The sequence below is a fragment of the Staurois parvus genome, unplaced genomic scaffold (assembly GCF_062004578.1).
Source record: "Staurois parvus isolate SC_StPar_1 unplaced genomic scaffold, SC_StPar_1.0 ptg000081l, whole genome shotgun sequence".
Classification (NCBI taxonomy): domain Eukaryota; kingdom Metazoa; phylum Chordata; class Amphibia; order Anura; family Ranidae; genus Staurois; species Staurois parvus.
The window spans coordinates 434,846-450,088 of NW_028317877.1; the positions used below are offsets into that span (position 1 = coordinate 434,846).

At 39.2% G+C, this 15,243-nt stretch overlaps 1 protein-coding gene across 7 annotated transcripts in view; it reads right to left on the reverse strand.

Moving 5' to 3' along the window:
* FAM120B (family with sequence similarity 120 member B) overlaps nt 1–15,243 on the reverse strand; it is a 160,275-nt gene that overhangs the window by 29,173 nt on the left and 115,859 nt on the right. For all 7 annotated transcript variants that reach the window (XM_089669691.1, XM_089669689.1, XM_089669690.1 and 4 more), the window contains exon 7: nt 8,110–8,316. In XM_089669691.1, the coding sequence (XP_089525817.1) occupies nt 8,110–8,316 (207 nt within the window). The remainder of the gene's footprint in view (nt 1–8,109; nt 8,317–15,243) is intronic.

A 15,243-nucleotide genomic window follows, 5' to 3' on the forward strand; every position in this document is an offset into this window, starting at 1 on the left:
ATATATTAACTGGAAAAAAAATACACTTTAGTGATTAAAAAAACAAACAAACCACAATATATACCCCAATTTTTTTGTAAAATATGAAAGATGATGTTACGCCAAGTAAATAGATACCCAATATGTCATGCTTTAAAATTGCGCACGCTCGTGGAATGGCGTCAAACTACGGTATGTAAAAATCTCCATGGGTGACACTTTAAAAATTTCTACAGGTTACCAGTTTAAAGTTACAGATGGGGTTTAGTGCTAGAATTATCACTCTCACTCTGACGTTCGCGGTGATACCTCACATGTGTGGTTTAAACACCGTTTACATATATATGGGCGTGGCCAACATATGCATTCACCATTACGTGCGAGCACGGGGGGACGGGGGCAATTTAAACTTTTTATTTATTTATTTATTTTTTTCTACATTGTCCCTTTAAAAAAAAAAAAAAACATTGTAGAGGAGACCCCACAGCTCTCCTCTACAAAGTAAAACATTAGATCAAAAAAAGCATTCACCTAGCTAATGCTGTAAAGAAAAAAAAAAAAAGGCCTTGTTTACAAGGCGCAAGAACCGGAAGTGACATCACTCCGGTCCTCCAAGGGCATGGAGATGAGTGGAGGCCATCTTTCCTTCACTTATCTCTATGTCCAGCACCGGGATTGTTCGGTGGTTTCTCAGGTAAGACTGAGAACTACTGAGCAGCAGTGGGTGGTGGCAGCGGCAGGCAAGCAACGAGGGGGCGGGGTTATTTTCAGCATCTGTATCGGTGCTTATTTTCATATCGGCCAACGGCCGATAGGGGTGTTTTCGGCCAAAACGTTTCGGCCACCAAAATTTTGGTGCACCCCTAATCTATACCATGCAGTATTAAGGCAGTTCTGAAGTCAAAAGGTGGTCCAACCCAGTACTAGCAAGGTGTACCTAATAAAGTGACCTGTAAGTGTATAGGGGGGCATGTAGGGATAAAGGTTGGGCACTAGATTTTCACACTACACAGCCAGGAGTGTGTGTAACCCCCCCCCCCCCCCAAAACACACTGCTGACGACCTATTACATACGTCCTCCAGAGGTCGACGCATTTTGCAATTAGCTTCCTCAGGAACCCGAAAGAGTTGGAGGCAAAGAAGTCCAATGCCCTAGATGTCACCATGAGCGAATTGCAAAACGCGTCGACCTCTAGAAGACTTTGATGTCATGATATATAATGTTGTAAAATAGCTAAAATACTGTTTTTATGGTACATTTCTGGAAGATATGGTTTAATAAACATGTTTTTATACAAAAATATGAGGTTGTCCGTTTTCTGTACCAGTAAAGTCCCATTTGTTTTTTTTGCCGTTCTTTATACAATATATGAGGGATGAGGTACGTTTGCAGTCCGGTTTATATAATGCTATTACATGCGTCGGTGGCAGCGAAAGGATTAAGGGTCAAGGCCACCCTTTGATAAAATCGATTATGCTGCCACAGGTACCAGTAGATTAAAAACCCCGGTGTAGCCTAGAAATATTTAGCAGTGTGCTCTCCCTCCCACTGGGGTGTGACCTCATGTGTATAAGCTATTTAGATTTGAGCACTGACATCGCTCAGTTTCTTTTGCTCAGTGAAAGGCAGTGACCAGAAGTGAGTTTTTATATACAGGATACCTGGAAGGAATATGCAGATCGGAAAAAGTCCATATGCATTCCTGGACATAGCATTCTTGACATATGAAATAAAAAGTGTAAACCTACTGCGCTACTAAGCCTATACTAAGAATATCAAATGAAGCTGCCAACATCCAATCATATACCAGATGATAAGTCAAATAATGAAAAAAATGAGCCCAGCGGAAGTCACGAGACACACGCGTAGGTGTGCGGTGACATACTTCTGGTCGGACGCCATCTTTGTGCACCCATTCAGCTACACCCATTGTGAAGGGAAATCTGTTTATGCTGTTCACAAGAAGGAGGATTATGTGAGTGCATATCTTACGGTTACCTACATTTATTAATAAAAGCAATATTACACTATTTGGAGCTTCTGTTTATATTGTATGAGAGTTACTGGTCATACTTACTACACTACGGGAAAGAGGTCTGCCATTACATATACCAGTCTGAAAGAGGGATGTCATCCAGGAGAAAGTTATGGAGGAGCTTTACACATGAAGGATCCAGTGATAGAGAACCTAATAGCGCTGTGACCCTTTACGGGTCGACACGGGGAGGTGAGCGCGCATTTTTTCCATTAGTGGATGCCCTCTTGTCACCATCTGCACAGATCACTCAAGTTCACAAGATTTCATATTTTATGTGTATTGCACCCATCTTGGACATTTTTTGTTATTAGGGTGTGCTACATATATGATATATTTTTTGCACTATATGTATGTAGATATATTGATTTGTGTTTTTCATTGTTTTATTGAGTATTTGCACGGAATGTGATGTGTTTTTTCACATATTGATTTAGTGGGTTGATTAATTTTGTATATATGTTACATGTACATGCGTTTTGATACTTTATGTGGGGTATATTTTTTTGAGAAATTTGGAGTACCTATAGTAGTTCTATCATTGGATCACTCACGATCACGTGAAAATTGGACATTCAGTCCAGATTGGTGTGAGTGTTGTGTGGTTTGTTTTCTACCTTAGATTGTACGCCCCTTCAGGGTTAGGGACTGATGTGAATGTACAAGAAAAAAAATAAATATATATATATATATACACATATATATATATATGTAAAGCGCTGCGTAAATGGACGGCGCTATATAAGTACCTGAAATAAATAATAAATAAAATAAATATCACTTTATTTGTGTATTCATTTTATTTGTTTTATTGTGGATATTTACATGCGTTTGAGTATATTTTTTACAGATTTAGGGTTTATTCATAGTTAGCAGCGCCACATCATTTCCTTTTTCATTTTTTAATTCTTGACATATGTCCCTAAATGCATCGGGCTCACCGTAGTGCTGCCTCTCAAAGACTTTGAAAGGCCGCAGGTGGGGGGCTGAACGCTGCACTTGTGCCTTCCGGGCGCATTCAAACGCTTGGATTGGACGCACATGGGCTATACAGGCCTTAAACTAATTAGTGAATGCTGGTTAATTCACACAGAATGAGTGCACATGCAGTTTCACCGGATGAACAGCTATACAAAATTTTTGAAAATAGACCCCTATGTTTATACAACAAGAACAATGTTTAAAGTGTACACATTAGTACAGATGCTGGTTGTATATTTTTATAAGTTAACTCGATTCCATGGCATGTTATTATTTGACATATTTCTTCCATGGAATGCTTATTATGTAAGTTTTTTATTCTAAACAATCTCTACTACAAAAGTAAACAATAAAGATAGGTATATGCTTAGTAATAACAAACAATGTAATCATACCGTAAATCTACAGAATCATTTCAGCTAAGACATGCTTACATCACATCTACAATAAAATCCCTTTATTGCAGGTTTAGTACATGGTGCCTACTGTGCCATAGATCTAAATACTTTCAGAATGACAGCGCATGCATGGCACAATACCACAGAAACTCAACAATCAATTGCTGTGAAAGAGGTAAGATTGAAAATGTGGTGGAGCCAGTTATGCGTCTATTAAAACGTACTTATATGTATTTTTAAATTGTATGTCAATTTGTCTTTATAGTAAACTTTTACTATACACAGAAGAATTCAGACTGGAAAAGAAAGTTGGCCATACATGTCAATTTTTCAGTCAACCACTTTCGAGGCACCAGGAGTTGCAAACACGATTGCAAAGTAAGCGATTTACTGGCTACCAGAATACGGTTGATTTTGAAATAAAGAATAGACCATAAATTTACTGCTTCAATACAATTTATTAAAAGGTCACACTGAAATGGAATCAACATATGAAGGAAAACTACATCAAAAGCGAATGGATTTCCATTCATTCGTTTTTATCCCATCTCCCTGCAGTCACCTGAAATCACTATTTTATGCCTGGTTGCCTTGCAATATCGCCAAAAAATAAAAGATCAATTGCTCTGTTAAATTGCTACATTTATGGCTGTCTTCAACCAACCAGACATTGGTTCAAAGTGCAATGCCTATCAAAGTAACAATTGCTGCCTGAAGAAGAGATCATATTAATGAGCAGCTACTGCTTTACTAATCAAATCACAGTGCCTGACCATACTGTAATGCTTTGATATGCTTTGGAGAAAAGTGAGGTCAGGATCTGGTTATAATGTCTAGCAAGGGCATCTGAACAGAATCTCTAGGTCCTCATGCACACTTGATGTTTTGATAATGCTGGTAACGTGAGCTGTGTAAGTGTCCCGTTAAAAATGTGAGTTTTTCAGCTTTTTTTTTTGCGTTTTTTCATTAGCATTTAGCGGTGTTTTTCCACATTTGCGTTTTTTAATTTTTTTTTACCCCAATGTTTGGGTCAAAAAAAGTCCAAAAGAGCTGGTTTGCGGTGTTTTACTGCATTTTACCGCGTTGGAGCATTTTTTTCAGCTTAAAAACTCCTCTAGAAACCCACTAGTTCTGGGGTTTTTTTCCTGCCAAAAAACGTTGATTACAGTCTGTGTGCACTGGGGGGATTTACTATCTGTAGAAAAAAACATCAAAAGCCAAAAACAGCAGCTGTAAAAACATCAAGTGTGCATGAGGGCTAATTGCTTGGCAGGTACACAGTTCATGTATATCTACTTCAACTGTAAATGTAGTTGTTAGACTACGCTCCCTTCATTAGGTCTAAAAGGACATACAGTATTCAGTCATATTGCCGGCAAGGCCATTTACCTCTGGTTTACATATATGCGGCCGTGCAGGCTGCGTTTTGCGCGGGCACTCATTCATTTGAATGGACTCCCGTGCCCCGTGACATGCAGGGAAGAAGTCCCTGCACTTCTTCTGAAAATGCTGTGCCAATCACAGCCAGGGGCGGACTGACAACTCATGGGGCCCCCGGGCAATAGGGGATCATGGGGCCCCTGTGTCCTTGCCCAAACTCAAAAAAGCCTATGAAAAAGGTACCATGGGCATTTCATGGGGCTTCCTACTAACCCCGGGCAGTGCACGAGTTTCCAAATGGTCAGTCCGCCCCTGATCACAGCATAAGCGGCACTCCGGCGGCAGGCGTGCAACCCCGTGTGGCAAAAGTGCAAGATCAAGTTTATATACGTGATTTTGCACAGAATGCCCGCCCTGTAGCAGTCAATCTGCTATAGGGCGTATAGGGCGGACGGCAAGTGGTTAATAAACAGTTTGTAAACAAAAAAAGATAAGGTATAGGAAGTGAACATTGTCTACCTAGGACAGGACTAGTACAGGAAGTGTGTTACTGGAAAAATGCCAGGTGAAAACAAAGGAAAAAAAGTTTGGAGAGAGAAAACTAATACAGCTACTACACCTGAGGACTAGTGAGATGCAATACAGTAAACTTTTGGGCCTCATGCACACTGCTGCTCATAAATGTGAGTTCAAGAGCGTTTGTATGCCCCCTGAACTCAATTCAATAAAAGCCTGTGTCCATGTACACATAGACTTTTGTCAGAATTTAACAGCACCAAAGTTTAGGGCCAGTTAAACATCCCTCTACTGAATGCAGAAGAATTGCATTCAGGAGAAGAACGTTTTGGCCAAAAAAAGCAAAAATGCAGCAAAAACGAATGTAAACACGCCTAAACGCTAACAACGTTTAGCATTTGGGTGTTTATTAATTTCAATGGCAAGTACTCTGACGAATGAAATAAAAAAAAAAAGACCAAGTGCTAAACGCGGCAAAAAGCATTATCGCGTTTACACACGTTTTTGCTGTGTTTAGAGTTCTGTTGCCAGTAGAAAACGTTCCTGTGTACATGGAGCCTTGTAGTTAATATACACTTTAACCACTTCAAGTCTGGACACTTTCACCCCCTTCCTGTCCAGGCCAATTTTCAGCTTTCAGCACTATCACACTTTGAATGACAATTGCGCAGTCATGCAACACTGTACCCATATGAATTTTTTTAGCATTTTTTGAGACAGATAAAGCTTTATTTTGATGACATTTATTCACACTGGGATTTTTATTTTTTTTGCAATGTAAATGAGAAAGTCCAAAAATTTAGAAAAAAAGTGTTTGCAAATAAATAGTATTTCATCACAAATCTTGCCCAAAATTTATTCTGTTGTCTTTTTAGTAAAAAAAACAAATAACCCAAATTAGTTTATAACCAAAAATGATCATTTTTAAACTTTTTTTACATTTTTTTTTTTTTTTTTACATACGGTCACCCTAGCAGTACGATGTCACCATGGTGACACTGTACTACTTGTGGGGGGTGATGAAGATTTTTTTTTTTTTTACACTGATTGCTTTTACACCCATAAAGGCTATAAAAGCAATCATTTGTCCTTCTCTCTAGCTGCATTCTTGCAGCCATTGAGAACTACTGTGTGAGCTGTGATTGGTCACAGCTTGTCACATGGTACAAGGCTGTTGTGAATAGCCTTGTACCATGTGACCTCTGTGATCAGTCACAGATTTCACAGGTAGTAAGCAATGATGTCACAAGTGACATCTTGCTTACTACTCTGCATGTGATCACTGATTGGCCAACAAGTGATCACATGATCAGGACCTCGCACAGAGGTCACGTCCGACGATCGGTGTTCCACTGTGGGAGCGCGCACAGCTAGAAAATGCGGGTGCCGTTTATGAATGGCAACCCGCCCCTGGAGTGCCACCGTCCTGCCGTTTATAAACAGCAGGCGGATGGCAAGAGGTTATGAAGTAATTCCAGGCAACAGGTATAAGTTATCAGTGAGCTACTTGTGCTATTCAGTAAATGACTGCCAAAACCAGAAAGCTTGCCTCAAAGGAAATTTGAACTGGGAGAATATGGGGGCTGATATTGATGGCTTTTCTCCTAAAATACTATTGCCTGGCTGTCCTGTTGATTTGCTGGTATTGACTATTTCTGAGGAGCAGGCTATGACCAAGTAATCAGACCTGAAGTTCTGGTCAGAAATACAGATTTTCTTTATTTGTAATTCACTGCCACAGATTTTCACAGGCCACCTAAAAGGTTCAGCATGAGGGCAGTAGGTATGAACTCCCTGAAACATATGTAGCTCTGTCTGCTTCTTGCATAATCAGTCACTTTCCACTTCCAAGGCAAGTTTAGATATTATTTGTGGCTGTGAAAAATGCCTTAGTTCTGTAACAAGCAGCAAAGGCACATTTCAAGATAATCACAACACTGACAAAGACAGTACAATGCAACAAGGAAATACAGCAATCCCTGGATGAAAAACCAAAGGTCTAAACAGATTAGTTGTCCTGCTTGTATCTTAAGACTTTGCAATTCTGAGTGGAGTGTATCCTTAAAATACATCACAAATGGCAGAGGTTTTTTGTTTTAAAGCCAACAAAACTGCAGCATCAAAATGTTTGCAAAGACAAGTCTCTCAGCCTCTCTCAGCAAGGGTTCCTTGAAGACCTAGGGTCCAGAACTTCCTAGGGTATCCTTATACAATGAGCAATTTCTGACTTTCAACCACTGACACCAATGATCTCTTACCTTTCAGTTAGAGGAGGATTATTTCCACTACCACCAGTTTACTGGGGCCTTTCTCTCACTGATCACTAGAAGGAGGCCCTTGTCCCAATGATAACCAATATAAGGGGTCTTTCTGCATAGACCACCAGTTTAAGAGGGTGCCTCTCCCACTAATCACCAATGTAAGGAGGTTCTATACTGATCACTGGTGTAAAGGGCCCTACACTGACCTTCCATTATAAGAGCGCTTTTTTCAATTACGAAATGTGGTGGAACATTACAGTTTTCACAGCCTACATGCCTTTTCTGGCCATAATTGTGCATGTCATTATAATTACTGAAAATAATTTTGTTGGAAAAAAGTTTAAATATGCAAAGTACACCACATTACTTTTTCTTTAGTTTTTTTTTTCTCAGCTTATTGATCACAGTAACGTGCCATGAACGGTAACTGCAGTAATTAATAGCAGGGGTTCCTTGAAACCTTACCTTACCTTTTAAGGGTTCCTCTGTGTTAAAAAGGTTTAGAAAAGCTGGTCTATATTATTGATTTAATATATTAAATCTGATAATATTACTCACATTTCTTTCTATGATCTCTTCCAAAGATTTCTGCCCATGGCACTGCAGGTACTTCTGGTGAAACAGGTTGCCATCAAATGTGTTCCATGGCATCAGGTCCATCATTGTAAAAGGATAGCCACAGGCACAATTTGCTCCCATTAATGTAATTAGCCCACGAAGAAATACAAATGCAAGGTGAACTGCTCTGGAATCCACAAAAGGATGCTATAGAGAAACAACACATTTTATAAGTCATACAGATGACAATCATATACTCAATTTAAACTGAATACAAAAAAGTCAACAAACAATTCTGTATTAGGATGTAAAACAGAACTTCAGGCTAGTAACCAAGAGATCAAAAGAAAGAGGAATTTCCTTTGATTTGAGCTCTTAAAATTAAAAAATACATTTTCCTTTGTAGTAATCAACGCTCAGTGACAGTTCTTACATTTAAAAAAACGTTGGTCAGAAGGAGAACTAATTATGGATCTTCAAAGTCAAAGGCATATTAGTAAGCATTGGGTTTACTTATCTGGCTTGCCTTGTCATACTGGACTGGCCAAAATGAGGTCACTAGCAGGGTCCACTTCAGAGAATATCAGTTTGCATTCAGTGAGTCCTAGCAAGCCACATTCTGATGACTTAAGTGCCAAAGTTACCAATTTTCATAGGTGTCACTGGGCTGTCTCAGCAAATTATTGGCGGCCAGGAGACAATTCAGATTGCAGAACACTGCGGACAACTATATTTACATATTTTTTATGTAACTGGGCAGGTTATAGGATGCCAGGAATTTTCTACCATTCATTAAAGAAAATTCATCAATTACGCCTGAAAGCAAGCAAGATAGAGCTATGAAAAATTGTCAATACACAGTAAAGCTGTCCATAGATAGTACTCGAAGGCCGTAATTGTGTTTTTCGATCAGCCAGCGAGGTAGATGGAGGAATCCTCCACATTGGTTCACTGTATTACAAAATTGTGACTCTTCAATCTCAGGCTAAGAAAAATTTTCCAACAAGCTCATCTGACAAAAGTCAATCTAATGATTGAATTCTGTCGAACAGGCATGGACATGCATTGATCAAAATTCGTCCGGTTGAGTTTCAAGTTCAAGATTTTGTTTACTGCACAAAATATTATGCTTGCAATAAAAAAGCCAGTCTTAGACCATTTAGGTATGTCCAGTAGGATGGCCCTGATGTTACATTATACAGTAGTTGGTAAAAAGTAGTTATTTTATAATGCTATATTTATCAAGAAGCCTAGCATTGTACAGATTGCAAAAGGGCTAGAGACAGAAACCACTGTATAATTTTCTATAACAACATAGATTTTTTCCTGACTTCATTAGCTCTTCAAAACTGCCACAGGTGTTTTCAATCTATACTGATACACAATGACAATAAAACAACTGCCAACATATATTACTTCACCTAAATACCTAACCACACCTTGCACAGAGATCCCTTTGATTTTACTCCTCTGGAATTTTATACATTGTTTACTTTCTAGTAGTCAGTATGTTTCCGTCACCTGTGTAATTCCACGTTGGTGGCGGAAATTCAGTAGGACAAAGGTTGTATTTACTGCAGGTGCCATTCTTATTTTGAGCAAAGCTATATCCCCCCTAATCTCCCACTACCAAAATGAACGAGAGAGATTTCCTTAGATTCCTTAGAACAACCACTCATACTGTCACAGTTATATCAATATTGGAGCACACTATACGCCAAAACACCTACACAATTTTGGGAAAAAGTCAAAATCTTGTTCGTATTAGATGTATGAGGGACTATGGTGAACTCCTACACATGCTATAGAACTGTCTGAAGCTAGTATGTTACTGTGAAACAGTCATTAGTACCCTCAATGGAGTGTTTCAAAATGAACAGAATTATGGGCAGCACAAAGTTGTTAGCGCTTTGCACCTATCAGCAGTAGGGTTGTTGGTTTGAATCCCAACCATGGCACCACCTGCACAGTTTGTGTGGGTTTCCTCCCACACTCCAAAGACATGCATGTGTATGAATGAATGTAATTTAGGGATGGGGCGGACTGACCATTTGGAAACTTGGGCACTGCCCGAGGGCCTGGGGTCAGTAGGGGGCCCCATGAGATGCCCCTGGTACCTTTTTCATAGGCTTTTTTGAGTTTGGGCAAGGACACAGGGGCCCCATGATCCCCTATTGCCTGGGGGCCCCAAGAGTTGTCAGTCCGCCCCTGGTTAGGGACCTTATATTGTAAGGATGTGTGGAACATCGTCCGTTTGAAACTTGTATACACAAAGTGATCGTGTGGGCATTCTTCCAGAACACAATCTCTGCTCCAGTTTGTCCCCACTACCCATTTTGAATTTGGCACAGAATAGAGAATTTATAGTTAGGCTATCAATAACAGTTCATACATCATGAATTTTCATGCATCGCTGAACTCTTGTGGGGCAATACGGCAAAGCGGTGGAATCGAAGGCTTAGCAGTTGACTTTTTGATGTTAGCATCAGTGTTGCTTGACCTGTTTAAATTACGCTTTTGGGTTACAGAAAGGGTGCACTTGAAAAGCATTAGAGAAACAGTACCCAATAAGGTTTCCCATTTTAATTCTATTGGGAATATTACATACAAATTCTAGTCTTAAAGTTTAGTGTGGTCAGTTTTTATTAGGAAAGCAGAGGAACTGGCAGGAACACCAGGGATTTCACACAAAGGAAGCAATAAAAAGAGAACAGAATATTTTTTCATACAAGTACATGGTACAGCAGGCACAGGTAAGGAACATGAAATGTTAGGACTACATATTCTATAAAAGGTTAGGACAAGAACAATCTAATATGACTTTCTTAAACGATGATTAAAGTGGAAAGCATATCATTGTAGGTGAAAGTAAGCACAAGAATAAGCAATAGTATACACCCAATTATTCTAACTTCTTTTTTGTTAATGAGTCAACTATTTATATAGAACAAGTGACATTGGTAACATAGGTTAACTTTTAGCGCATGATATATAGTTTGTTGACTGGGAGCAGTCATTATTGATAACGAAGAGATCTGTTCAGCAAATAATGAAAAAACATGCAATAATAGAAAAGCTTTGGCCTGGTTTTTAAAAACTGCACACATTATTATATAAAACAAGTAAAAGTGTTATCTTGAGCATATACTGTATAGCTATAATTTAGCCGATGTATTTATAGATTTAAGCTGAACCCCAGGAAAGTCACAGAATACACAGCTGACCTCAACCACAGCCGGGTTAAGAACACACCCAGTCTGCTGATTAAACAAAATTGAAACAGTAACATATGTGATCACTCCTCTGCTCACTATACCCTCTCCTCCTGTCAACGTGTCCACTGCCAGCATATGTGCATGTCTAGGGCTGAAACGACTTATCAACATAATCGATTATAAAAATTTTCATTATTGACTAGTGGGTCAGATGTTTAGTTGGCCTGCATATAGAGTGCATTACTCGTGTACATGTCAGTATACACAGTTCAGCATACATATAGCTCAGTACACTGTCCATACATGTCAGTAAGAATATGTGAATATGTGAGAAGCAATGCCTCATGGGACATGTAGTCCTTGGTAGGAGAAGGAAGTGATGTATGGACTGTATAGGGAAGATTAGCACCTGAACCCAGAGAAGCTGCAGGCTGATAGACTGGAAGTAAATTAAAACCAGGACAGTGTAGTATTCTTGAAGAACTTTCCACTGCTCTTAAGTCATTTGAATGTTCTACTGTATTCATAAGTGGCCAAGAATAAAATGCTCCATCATCTGTGCCTGCACTTGAGAAAGGGAGGCAGTCTATAGTGAGGGTGCTTTTTTCGAATAATCTGCACTGAAGAGCTTCAAAGCCACTACAACAGGCCAGCTTCTAAGCAGACGGAAGGGGATCCTTTTTGAACAGGTCCAACACACTGTACAGTAATACCTTGGTTTACGAATTTAATGCATTTTCTGGGATGTTTCGTATTGCAAAAAAGTAAAAATAGTAACAGTAACAGGCATGCACAGCACATGAGCTGGCATGGAAACAACAGTAAAAGCCATGGACAGCACATGAGCTGGCATGGAAACCAACCTACAATGCAAAACACACAGTAAAAGGCATGCAAACTACGAAGGTCAGCTCCCTACCTTTCCACCGCTTGAGAAATGCGCCAAAAAAGTTCCAAAAAGTCCCAAAACCTCCCAGGCACAATGCATCCTTGGAAAACTTTCTTTCATATTGCGGGAAACTTTCTTTTGTATTGCGAAAAAAAATTTGTAAACAGAGGCATTATTTTCAATGGATTTTCATTCGTAAACCAGAAATTACGCTAACCGAGGTATTACTGTAATTTTTTCCTCTGCTATGGACCAAAGATTTAGAAGACTAAAATTTTTAACACCAAAGCAAAGGTACGGATAGAAACGTTTGCTTTAAGAAGGGAGTTGGTGTAGCAGCAAACCGCTAATGAGCCCTCAACATCTGTAGCATCTCTACTGGACTCACTTCTTGAGTCTGGGGGCAGCAGTGAAGAGGACACTAAAGAGGGGCAACATGAGAAGGGTATTAATACTCAAATAAGAGCATTGAGAAGTACAAGTTTGTCTGCCATGGTGGCAGAAAACCTGTAGTTCATTCATTCATTCACAGTTCTCTGTGAATCAATGATACAACTGTACGGGCAGAACACTGAAGTTGTGATACTAGAATGAGTGCTGAGAAGGACAACTCAATTAATAAGGGGAAGAAAGACCTCGGCCATGAGGAAAGATTAACTGAACTAATTCATAAGCAAAGGTGTTTAAGAGGAAGAAGAATGAATAAATACATAAAATGTTCCACATAGTAAACTAAGTTGTTCAATTAAAGGTCATCCCAAAAGACAAGGGAGCACTCTTTGCACCTGGAGGAAAAAGGTTTAACTTTCACATCTGGAAAATTACAGGCTCACAGGGATCTGTGTCTTTTTAGCCTAACTATATTTATGACTTTTTTTGTGTATATATGATATGGTTTGTTTTCTGGGTTTGATAGTGCATGGGGAGCACTGCTCTTCTCTGTTGCCTCATAGAAAGCATTTTCCAGCTTGCTGCTCTGTTTCCTGTTGAATCAAATCTCTGTGTAACAGTCCATAGTGTTAAAACAGACATAAATATAAAAGATGTGGCGAGCGCTTCTTGTATAACAATAAAGAATATATAAGCAGCTAAAGCACTGAAAGGAGATTACAACAGCCTCAGGTGAAGATAAATAAATAAAGTGCAGCGCTAAAAATAAACAGAAAATTCGATCTAGAAAATTCTGATCTAGAAAATTCGATCTAAAAAGTTCGTTCTGAAAATATCAAAAGTTCATAGAATCAGCGATAAAGTAGATATGACACAGATTATGAGAAATCCGGAACAAATGGCAGAAGTGCGCACTCACCGACCGCGCATAGGAAATGCGCATATGTTTAATCAATTCTGCAGAGTATCGATCTCCCTCAGGAAGGGGTGTTATCATGCGATGGTCAGCTGGGCTCACAGAACCTCCCAAGGATCGGGATAGATCGGCCGGATACAGACTCCAGGTGAAGGCTTCCCTCCTCTGGATGAGGGGTCAGCAGACACCGTTTTCCACTTCATCCAGAGGAGGGAAGCCTTCACCTGGAGTCTGTATCCGGCCGATCTATCCCGATCCTTTTGATATTTTCAGAACGAACTTTTTAGATCGAATTTTCTAGATCAGAATTTTCTAGATCGAATTTTCTGTTTATTTTTAGCGCTGCACTTTATTTATTTATTTTAGTCCATAGTGTTGCTTGTCTATTGCTATTGGATACACCACAACAGTGCTTTGACCAGTACTGGGACAGGGTTGTCCAACAGCCAGTGCAAGGATCCAGAATTGCGCCCCCCTCTCCCACTGTCAGCACATGCCAGAGAATTGGTATACCACCCTAAATCTGTTCTTTGCCCCTTTGCTTCTTTGCGCCTGGGGCAGGAAGTGTGTTACTGGCTGAAACATCAAGTGAAAACAAAGAAAAAAAGACTAAAAAGAAAAAAACTAATGCAGTGACCACATTTAAGCATTGGTAAGCTGCAATATATGAAATTTTTACTTTAAACCTTGCAGTAAAAAAATTCCAGTATCTATACTGCCATTTGTAAATGTTATAACTTTCACATAAATCAATTAATTTACACGTATTGGGATTTTGTTTTAGCAAAGACATGTAGCAAAATACATTTATGATGAAATTTGATTTTTTAAATTTTTTTTCACTGGACATGTTTAATAGCAAAAAAGTCAAAAATATTGTTTTTTCTCAAAATTATCGGTCTTTTTTTTTATAGCGCAAAAAAGAAAAAAAACGCATAGACGAAAAAATACCACCGAAAGAAAGCTCAATTTGTGGGAAAAAAGGACGTAAATTTCATTTGGGTGCAGTATTGCATTACCGCGCAATTGTCAGTTAAAGTAACACAAAGAATGGCTGGTCAGGAAGGGCGGTAAATCCTCAGGAGGGGAAGTAATTCATTTTCCATTTTTTCAGACCTAACTGTAACAGATGTAGTTTGATGTATACAGAAACAAGTTTTTATGTGTGGCAGCCAACAGATCCAACACAAGTCCACCACAGTCCAATGTCAAAATGTGGACAAAAACTGAACAAGCATGGATGTCACAAAAGTGACATCCCTCCCATTCTGCTTTGATTCAGCAGGGGATATGCTCACCTTAAGTCTCCTTCCATCACATCTAAAGCCTAGTACACACTTTGAGAAAACCGGATGACCGATCGTCCGATTTTCTACAAAAGTGCGTATCATGATGTAGTCCAAATGCTATTGACTTGTAATAAAATTCTTGGCCGACAAAGGCAAACGTAGGGAAATGTAACTGCGTGCAAAGCCGCCTAGAAAGTGGTTAATCGAAATCCTATGCGGAGTAATATAACTACAAAACTGGATGCGAAAAATAAAGAACCGTTCGGCGTCTTCAAAAACGGCTGTATAGGTAAAAATGATCCATATGAAGCAATAGAATTTCCTTTCTGTATTCATCTGCAGTAAAGTTCCATATTACATGGTATGGACTGTATAGGGAAGATTCCAGGCCATGTAATATGGAACTTTACTGCAGATCAATACAGAAAGGAAATT